The sequence below is a fragment of the Propithecus coquereli genome, unplaced genomic scaffold, assembly GCF_000956105.1.
Source record: "Propithecus coquereli isolate 6110/MARCELLA unplaced genomic scaffold, Pcoq_1.0 Scaffold77, whole genome shotgun sequence".
Taxonomy (NCBI): Eukaryota; Metazoa; Chordata; class Mammalia; order Primates; family Indriidae; genus Propithecus; species Propithecus coquereli.
The window spans coordinates 5,747,015-5,757,835 of NW_012153840.1; the positions used below are offsets into that span (position 1 = coordinate 5,747,015).

A 10,821-nucleotide genomic window follows, 5' to 3' on the forward strand; every position below is an offset into this window, starting at 1 on the left:
TGGGACAAAGAATAAGATTATTTGTTTTTAGCATTCCATGCCTAGCCCTTTTACTGTAGAGACCAGGCAACTTCCATTAAGCAATTTTTTAGAAAGTATGCACTCAGTTAAAAACAAAAACAGAAAACAACTTAGCAGAGTATTTCCCAACACTGGAACATCCTATTCCTTAAGACCTGGCTTCAAGTTTCACAAAACCATCCCTAAGTGCCCTCTCCCATCTTCTGCAAAACTCTTCCTTCTTTGAAGTAGGGACTTCTCCTACTCCTAGGCAGGCAATTCTACACCAAATTATATACGATTTTGTGCTATTTGCTAAAATTATATATAGTTACATGCTGTTTACTAATTGTTTCATGTGTACAAATGCCTTTTCTTTCCCAAATAAAATATGGGAATTACTTGAGAACAAGGTTTAGTTTTATTCTTCAGTTGTCTGCTCCCCAGTCCTCAGGCCTGAGCTGAGCAGAGCACCCAGGAGACGGCTAATACACACAGCTTGTGCAATCTCTCTCCCTGGAGAAGGGGCTGAGTGCTGCTGTGTTTTCGCAAAGCGCAGCACCATAGCACTGAGCTGGGGGGCTTTCTGCGGATGGGGCGCTGCTACCCCATCGCCTCTCCAGCACCTGTGACTCTCCCCTCTCCTGCTGCCGATTCACAGCAGCCACAGGCTCTGCTCCTGCCCATTTGGTACCCGGACTTGTAACACAAGCCCTCAGCAGGACCTTCTGCCTGACACCTTCCCACTACCCCTCCCAAGGGGAAGAAGGAGTTCACACAAGACCATACAACTCGGCTGGTGCCCTCATTTAATCAGGCTGCTGCAAATGGTTGGCCAAAAGCAATAAGGGCATGACTGAGAGACTGTGGGAGTTTAATATAAAAAAATTAATAAAAAAAGGGGGGGAAGGAGAAAGGGTCTACCTTTTAATAGGGCCCTAATTACCCAACTCATAGGATCAGCCCAAAGGAGATGGGAGTTTATTTCGGGGTTTTTTTTTTAATTATTGTTTTTTTTATATATATATAAATTGCTGCTATGTGTTTTCTTTCCTCTGAGCAATTATGCAGCAAGTACGTAAAGAGGAGAAAAAATATTAATTAAATATAAGGTAATTGTAGAGTTGGCCTGGAGAGAATGAGTCTGAACTCTGGACGATCGCAGGCTACTAGGGTTTGAAGACTGCTCAGGGCCTCCCAGAAAAGAAAGAAATAAAAACACAAGCAACCAACAAGCAGATGCACAGTACAGCAGGAAAAGAGCAGTGTACAGGAACAATAGCAAAGGGGATGCAGGGCTCCAAATACCCAGAACCCAGCGAGCTTGCCAGTTGCTTAGGGCTCCCACCGAGTTTTTCTACTCATGCCCCCCAAGGATGGACTGGTCACTCTTCTGGTGACCAGTTAAATCAGCAGCTCGAAATGCAAAAGGACACTGAGGAAGTAAAGGACTGAAGAGGACTACCATGTTCAGTTTGGACGTTAATCTAAAGCTAACCACAACTTGGGCCTGAGGGGCACTGAGGCAGGTGCCACGAGAAGCACGCAAGCTCTCCCTAGAGCCTGGCCACGCGGAGCCTCCGCTGGCTTTCACGCCGCCGTGACCTCAAGGAAGAATCCAGGCAATACCAAAAGAGTGCAAGGAGGCCACTGTGGGAGTGCTGGGAAGTGAGCCCCAAACTGGTGACACAGCAGCAGGTGACATGAATGACAACACTACCCCCCTGAATCAGCCCCAGCAGCGTTTATATCACCTCAGCCTTTCTACAGCTCAGCCAGATCCAACTCATCCTCTGCCTTGGAAAGCCTTAGCATGTGCCAGAATTCAGACTTGTTCATACCAGCTCGGGGACCTCACGTCATCTCCTCCCACTGCTGCCAGAAGGAGAGTGAAGAAAAACAGGTGAGACTACAGGCCCTGCTGAAACGAAACCTAGGCGGTACACTCCTAAGCTTTCCATCACTACTCAAAGGAAGAAAAAGCTCTGTAAAGTTAAAACTAAAGCTGGCTCTCCCTTAAAACTCATCTGGTTTGTACAGAACCAGTCTTACCACCTAGCCAAGCGACTGACAACAGGCCCTGAAATGCAAAATGGAATGAAAATGGGGCAGACAGGCAGGGACTCTGGCCACCAAAGCAAAAGCACTTAGTAAAGAGAATTACCTTTAGTACCTAGCAGGCCTCTTCCCTATCAAGAGTCTAAAAAGATAATGTTGGTCATGACTATCACACACCTAATTACTGACAAGGCAAAACCAGAATTTCCTCCCTTACCTGTTCTTTAAAGGCCACCTGAGGTGCCTGCACCCTGAGGAGAGAACGGCTGTTCCAGACAATCAAGAGGCAACCTGGATAGGCCCAGCAACCTCACGCCCACTCAGCCTCCTAAGGTTTCAGGCATCTCACTAATTACTATCGATCAGCCACAAACGAAGTGGCACATGACCATCTGGGGTGGATGCTTTTAGTTCCAGAAAAGACCAGGCTTTACTAAAGAGAGATCTCACTAGCTCTTGCATCTAGAAAAGAAGTGAGAGGTCACTGACAGAGGCAGTCTCCACCTAACACCTACTTTTAAAGGGCCACTACCGATGCAAAACTGCAGGATCCTATGGTTTCCTGAAACTCACATGGCATTTTAATTATTAGAAAATGATACCACATACCAGCGGCTCTCGAGGCAGCACATTTTCACTTCCTGGAGTAGAGCTTGGCTGCAAAGAAAAATAGAAACAAAAATAAGATCACAGTGCCACCCAATGGACATCAAAAAACCAAAGACGTTCTATTCTCAAGCAACACATGCAGACACCTCTTTCTCCTATTTCTCGCCGGCTTTTTGTGATTTTAGAGCGTTCTGCGGTGGACTACTTGTAAGAAGTAGCCCAAGAGTGTGAATTGGCCAGGGAACATAAAGAGATTGTTTCTGGGTTCACTGTCCCAGCATCTCAAGAACAAGGCTTGGTTTTGCTCAAGAATGGCCCAAGATCAGCTGCTGAGCAGCAAGGGCCAGGGACTATCACAAAATCTATGGGAACAGTCCAGAGAAAAGGTTGAAGAGACAGCACCTCTTTTTGCCACCTCCCCAACGCCAGTGGACTGGGAAGAAAAGCAGAGCAAAAGTGGAGAGCCAGACTCGGCCACAAGGGGGCCCCAGCTGCACGCGGGATTCTTCGGGGCACCCACAGGATGTGGAGCCCAGAAGCCAGTAAAGCATGCTGGTTCCTACTTACCGCCTGTCACTAAGGACGCTACCCCACAATAGTAAAGCAAGCCCTAGGCTTCAGTCCCTTTTGGAAATAAACTAGTGACTGGCAGACAAACAGACCAACCCACGGGCGAGCAGGCAGCACTGCGCCAACCTCCTTGGTGGTCTCCTCTCCTGGGACCACCCCCTCACCCTCACAAGTGCCTTCAACTCTTGACTGATCTGGCCAGAATTTAGAGGAAGGGATAGAGACAGGCAGACTCTGAAGAAATTTACAGATCTCCAAAAGAATAAAACAAGCAGATTGAGTGAGCTATGATTAGTTTACTGTTACTGGTGTTCAAGTCAATTGCCAATTATCTACAGATAACATCCAGACGAGTGCAGCAAATCTGCCCGTCCCAGGAGCCAGGAGCCAGCCTCCAGCCTCCATTCTCCTCCTGCTAGACCAGATGGCAAGTGCCAGGCCTCCTAGGAAAAAGGACAGAGGGTGGGAGAGGAAAGAATCCAGTCCACAGAGCACTCTCAAAGATTTGCTCAGCCCAGCTGCCACCACACAGCTGCTACATACAGCACAGTGGCAAGGACTCTGCTGGATGAAGGACTACCCCTCCATCCAAAATCCTGTCTCAAGAGCTCTGCTGTCCCAGGATAAGGTCAGCTGGCATGAAACTAATCAGAAAGTGGGGGTCAGTCTCAAGGAATCTGAGCAAGTTTTCCCTCCCTCCTCCCTGGTAAGGCGCCAGGCATCAGTAAGTTCGCACCTTTAGACCTCCAGTCCAGACCCCTCTGAGCTCTGCATGTGACTGCCTTCCTGCCTCCTCTTGGACTTAACCTGTCCCACAGCAGACTCACAGCCCTCTCCATCTGCCATGCACATCCTCTCCCAGCATTCCCTGTTAGAGTGAATGGCACAAGCTTCACCAAACCATGCAAAGTAGAGTCCAAAAGGCCAGCCTTGACAGTTCCTTCTCCCCACTCCCCAGAGCTAACCCATTATCAAGTCCTGCCAATATTCCTTCCTAAGCATCCATGGAATCAATGCATCCACTTCTCTCCATCTCGACTGCCATCACTTTGGTCCAAGCTATCAAAATCCCTTCCCTGGACGACTGCAGTAGCCTTTTAATCAGTACACCTCCACCCATGCTGGCTCTCTGCCAATTTGTTTTCTATGCTGCAAACAGACTATCATTTCCAAAGATCTGATCATCTCATCCCTTATCCACCCAGTAAAACGACAGCTTTAATGGTTTCTCATTGCTCTTAGAAGACAGAAAAAACTTTTCAGTGTGGCCTCCAAGGTCTTGAATCTACTCTGACTATATCTCAGGTCTGTCCTCAACAGACACACTGGCCTTTGCTTCCTCTGTCAATGGGCCTTTGCACATGCTATTCCTTCCTTTCCCTCCTTGACACCTGAATTCATCCTTCAGATCCAGCTACGATACTTCCTTGGGGAAGTCAAACTGCGTTGTTCAAGGGTCAACTACAGGTTGCTACCTATCTTTCCCACTAGATTTTAAGCTTCTGGCAGACAGGCACTTACTGAAGTCTGTAGCTTTAGCACCTAGTATATCACTGGTACTCAATAAAGGTGTGCATAACTAAATTTATGTGTATATATGTTATATATCTTTTATATATATATGTATATATTGTATATGTATCTTATATACATATATATTTTAGAGACAGGATCTCATTATGTTGTCCAGGCTGGCCTTGAACTCCTGGGTTCAAGCGATCCTCCTGCCTCAGCCTCCAGAGTATCTGGGACTACAGGCGCATGCCACTGTGCCTGGCTGTTTTAAAACTTCAAACTAAGGAACCACTGGTACTCATGAGCCCAAACGAGGCAGGCAGAGGACCATGCAGTGTCCTGCCCTGGAACATTTCACCTACAACCCAACACAAACGTGGCCTACTCTGAATGTAATGTTGTGGCCCAGTGGTTCTCGACCAAGGGCAGGATCACCCCAGGGGAGATTTGGAAACGTGTGGCAGTGTTTCTGGCTGTCACAATGACTAAGGGGTCCCACGGGCGTTTAGAGGGCAGGGGCCCAAGAGTTAAATGTCCTGCAATGGACCCAGGGAAGAACTGTTCCACCCAAAACACCAACATGACACCTTGGAGAACCCCGACCGCCTTGCTTCTTTATGCTGACGGGGGCACGTTCCCATCTGAACAGGCACCTCCACGTGCTGCTTGAAAAAAGGGCAAAGGGCTGAGCAGCTGACTGGTTATCGGAAACCGATCCCCAAGATTGTGTAACTCCATTAGTCTCACCAGTCCAGCTCTTGCGAAAGCCCAACACTTTCTCAAACACCTGCCTCTACATCAACTGGTCAAATCTATTTTCTGGCTTGAGATAAATTCCTACAAATTAAATTCCATCTTGGTCCTGGAAATTTTCACAGGATAGTCTATGATTTAAAAAAAAAAAAGGTTAGGAAACCACACACTGATGTCTGTTGCAAAGGTAAGAGAAGGAGGCTCCAAGGCAGTCCACATTCAGGATCCTTAGGGGCCTGAATAGGGAGAGTGGGAAAGAAAGAAAACAAAAGTATAAGACTGCTTTAAAAAACAAAAAGATAGGAGGCCAGGCACAGTGGTTCACACCTGTAATCCCAGTGCTTTGGGAGGCCGAGGCAGGAGGATTGCTTGAGGCCAGGGAGTTTGAGACCAGCCTGGGCAACATTGCAAGACCCTGTCTCTACAAAAAATTTTTAAAAAATTAGCCAGGCTTAGTGGCTCACACCTATAGTCCTAGCTACTGAGAAGTCTGAGGAAGGACGACTGCTTGAACCCAAGAGTTTGAGCCTGCAGTGAGCTATGATTGCACCACTGCACTCCAGCCTGGACAAAACAGCAAGATCCTATCTCAAAAAAAAAAAAGACAAACATTAAGACCCCAGTGGCAGAGAGAGAAATGCCCATTTGAGAAACAAAGGTGTTCTTACTTCTGCTGCCAAGGCGCTGACGTTCCGCAACTGGAAGGTGAACCCAGGTGCTGACCTGCTGCACAGCAAAGATCAACCTCACACATAGCTCATAGATTTGAACAACAGGCAGGACCTTCAGGTCTAGGAGTACTCATCCTACATCTGCCAAAGGACTATTACTCCAGATACAGCCTCAGACAGTCTCTACAGTTCCTTTCTGGGAAGAATATGATTCAATTCCACAAATATTCTTTGAGACGCAGTAGTATAGGGGAAAGTACACAAGCTTTTGCAGTAACAGCTAAGTGGCTTGGGTGTACTGCTCAACCTCTCTGACCTCCAGTTTCTTCACCTATGGGAAGAATAGGAATAATACCATCACCTCACATTTAGGATGAAAGGAAATAAAAATTATATCAAGTCACTACTCTGCTCAAAATCAACCAATAGACTTCCACTTCTGGCCGTGATGGAAAATAGAGACCAGATTTCTCTCCCACTGTAAACAACTAGAAAACTAAGCAAAATAAATAAAACCACTGTTTGTAGACATTGGACAGCAGGCAGTACAGGACTGTGATCTCTGACAGAACACAAATAAATGATTTGAGCTCTAAAATTACTCTGGCTTTCTGCCAAGAGGCACTTTTCAGACAAGGAGAGGGAGAGGCATCCCCAGCAGAGCATGGCAGTCTCAGTGGAGGAGACAGAGATCAGAGTTCAAGGAGGCTAAGACAGCTGAAAGTTGCAGGACAGAGTTCCACAGAGGAAAAAGCAATGCAGCGAAGCTCCAGAAATCCACATGGGGGTTCCCTTCGGTCTTTGCTGAGTATTAAAATTTCTGCATGCATAGAGTGAAATTCAACAAGGGCGAAAAAAGGAAATGATGAGGAAGCTGTGAGCTGAATAGTTCTCAGAACTCCTTCACAGAACTCACAAGACCCAAGCAGTCAGAGTAGAGTGTCCTCACTGATCATTCAAGAATTCAGCGGAGACCTAGAAGGGCCACAGCTTGGCAGGGGAGTCAAATTATCCCTGGAGTAAAGGTTACACTAGAGGCACCCTAACAAAACTTAAAAACAGGACTTGAAAGAATAAAACTGAACCACAAATAATTTAACTGCCTACCAGAACAAAGCCCATTCTTTTTTTTTTTTTTTTTGAGACAGGGTCTCCCTCTGTCGTTGGGCTAGAGTGCAGTGGAGTCATCAGCTCACTGCAACCTTAAACTTCTGAGCCTCAAGCAATCCTCCTGCATTGGCCTCCCAGATGTTAGGATTACAGGCATGAGCCACTGCCCTCGGCCTCAACATTCTTTAAAGTAAGAGCACACATCCTGGACAACACAGTGAGACTCCATCTCTAAAAAAATAAGAAAAATTAGCTGGGCATGGTGGCTCACACACCCATAATCCCAGCAACTCAGGAGGATGACATGGGAGGCTCGCTTGAGCCCAGGAGTTCAAGGCTGCTATGACTGCGCCACTGCACTCCAGCCCAGGCAAGAGTGAGACCTCAGCTCTAAAAAATAAATTTTAAAAAATTAGCTGCACATGGTAGCGCACAACTGTAGTCTCAGCTACATGGGAGGCTCAGGCAGGAGGATCGCTTGAGCTCAGGAGTTTGAGGTTGCTGTGAGCTATGATCATGTCACTGCACTCTAGCCCAGACAACAGAGCAAGACTCCGTCTCTTAAAAAAAAAAAAAAAACACTGAAAATTTAAAAAAATAAAATAAGACCCACAAAATGTTTACCCTCAATCCCTCAATAATATGCAATTCAGAGTATCAGCATCTAGGCTGGGCGCGGTGGCTCACGCCTGTAATCCTAGTACTCTGGGAGGCCGAGGCAGGCGGATCATTCTGAGCTCAGGAGTTCGAGACTAGCCTGAGCAAGAGCGAGACCCCGTCTCTACCAAAAAAAAAAAAAAAAAAAAGAAAGAAATTAATTGGACAGCTAAAAATATATATAGAAAAAATTAGCCGGGCATGGTGGCGCATGCCTGTAGTCCCAGCTACTCGGGAGGCTGAGACAGGAGGATTGCTTGAGCCCAGGAGTTTGAGGTTGCTGTGAGCTAGGCTGTCGCCAGGGCACTCGCCCCAGGCAAGAGAGTGAGACTCTGTCTCAAAAAAACAAAACAAAACAAAGAGAGTATCGGCATCTAATCAAAAATCTCAACATATATCAAGAATCAGGAGGCTGGGTGCGGTGGCTCACGCCTGTAATCCTAGCACTTTGAGAGGCCAAGGCGGGGGGGGGGGGGGGGGGGGGGGGACTGCTTGAGGTCAGGAGTTCGAGACCAGCCTGAGCAAGAGTGAGACCCGTCTCTACTAAAAATAGAAAAAATTAGTGCGAATGAGAATAACAGCAGATTATTGCAGAAAAAAGGTAAGTGTACTTGAAGACATACCAAGAGAAGCTAACCAAAATAAAGGACAGAGAGAAAAAAATAAAAGATCAGAGCCTCAGTGGTCTATGGGAGTCTGTGGTCTATTACAGTATAACACCAATGTAATTGCAGCCCAGAAAAAAAGGGGTGAGGCAGAAAAAATATTTGAAGACATAATGGCTGAAAATTTTCCAAGTATAATGAAAACTACAAACTCACAGATCCAAGAAACTCAACAAAGGCCAAGCAGAGTAAACACAAAAGCACACTGAGGCACATTATAATCAAATGGCTGAAAACTCATTAAAAGAGAAGATCTTATAAGCTGCCAGAAAAAAAAGAAAGTATTACCTATTACTTATAATTAATCAAGATTAAGAATGACTGCAGACTTCTGAAACTATGCAAGCCAAAATACAATGTACTGGTGTCTTTAAAATGGCCCTGGGGGGGAAGAAACTGTCAATTTAAAATTCTATATTCAGTGAAAATACCTTTCAAAAATTAATACAAATTAAAGGCTTTTTCAGGAAAAAAAAAAAAAGAGAGAGAGAATCTGTCAACAATATACTTGTACCACAAGAAATGTTAGAAGAAGTTCTTTAAGCAGAAGGAAAACAATACCAGATGGAAGCTTGGATCTACACAAAAGAAGAATGCCAGAAATGATAAATATGTTGGTAAATACAAAAGATATTTTAAATATAGATATATTTAATTGTAAAAAGATAATTAGAACGTACTGTGGGGTGTATGATATATGCAGAAGTAAAATGTATAACACGAATAGTAAAAAGGATGAGAAAGGGAGGGAAATGGAAGCATACCCTTATTAGGGTATGTGAACTGGTATATCACTAAAAGTAGGCTGTTTTGGTTGACAATGTTTGACTGAAAAAAAAAAGAAAGAAAAGTAGGCTGTGATAACTTAAAGTTGCATAATGTAAACCTCACAGCAATTATGTTAAAAAGAAAAGTAGCAGAATAACTAAACCAAAAGAAGAGATAAAATGAAATCTAAAAAAAATCAATTTGATTAATCCAAAAGAAGACAAGCAAATAGGGAACAACGAACAGATGAAACAAATAGAAAAAGAAAAAAAATCAAGATGTTAGACTTAAACCCAACCATATCTACATTTACCTTAAGTGTAAATGAAACACTCCAATTAAAAGGAAAAGACTGTCAGATGAGGGAGGAAAAAAGAAAGACAGCTATATGCTGTCTTCACAAAACCCATTTTAAACAAAAAGACACCTATAGGTACAAAGCCAAAGGATGGAAAAAGATATACCATGCAAACCCTAATATTAATACAAGACAAAGTACACTTCAAAATAGCAAAGGGACATTTCAAAACAATAAAGGGATCAATCAAGAAGACATAACAATCCTAAATAAATATGAACCCAATAACAGAGCTTCAAAATACATAAAGTATAATTAGACAGAATTAAAAAGATAAATAGACAAATACAAAATTACAGTTAGAGACTTTAATATCCCTCCCTCCTTACTCAAAAAGTCAGTAAGAATATAGAAGACCTGAATAACACTATCAACAATATGACTAAATTGACATTTATAGAACAGTCTACCCAACAGCAGCAGAATATATATTATTTTCAATTGCATAAAGAATATTTACCAAGATAGATCATAAAACAAATCTTAAATTTAAAAGGTTTGAAATCATACAGAGTATGTTCTCTGATCACAATGGGATTAAACCAGAAATCAATAAAGATCTTGAAAAATCCCAAGTGTCTGGAAATTAAACAAAATACTTCTATATAAATTGTAAATCAAATAAGAAAATACTCTGTGCTGAATGAAAATGAAAATACAGTATATCTAAATTTGTGGAATACAGCTAAGGCGGTGCTTAGGGGGAAATTTACAGCTTTAAATACTGACTTTAGAGAAGTTAGAAAAAGAAGAGAATTTAAAACCCAAGTAAACAGAAAGAGAGAAATGAAATTTTAAAAATTACAAACAACAGAGGAAAATCAATGAATTAAAGGTTTTTTTTTAAAAGGAATATTAAGACTGATAAACCTCTGGCTAGGTCGGGCGTGGTGGCTCACACCTGTAATCCTAACACTCTGGGAGGCTGAGGAGGGAGGATTGCTTGATGTCAGGAGTTCAAGACCAGCCTCAGCAAGAGCAAGACCCAATCTCTACTAAATAAATAGAAAGAAATTAGCTGGACAACTAAAAATATATAGAAAAAATTAGCCAGGCATGGTGGTGCATGCCTGTAGTCCCAGCTACT

The 10,821-nt window shown here is 43.7% G+C and overlaps 1 protein-coding gene across 1 annotated transcript in view; it reads right to left on the reverse strand.

The window, feature by feature from the left end:
- Positions 1-10,821, reverse strand: part of PEX14 (peroxisomal biogenesis factor 14) — a 130,219-nt gene that overhangs the window by 109,367 nt on the left and 10,031 nt on the right. Inside the window, exon 2 of the mRNA XM_012662628.1 lies at positions 2,668-2,715. Within this exon, the coding sequence (XP_012518082.1) occupies positions 2,668-2,715 (48 nt within the window). The remainder of the gene's footprint in view (positions 1-2,667; positions 2,716-10,821) is intronic.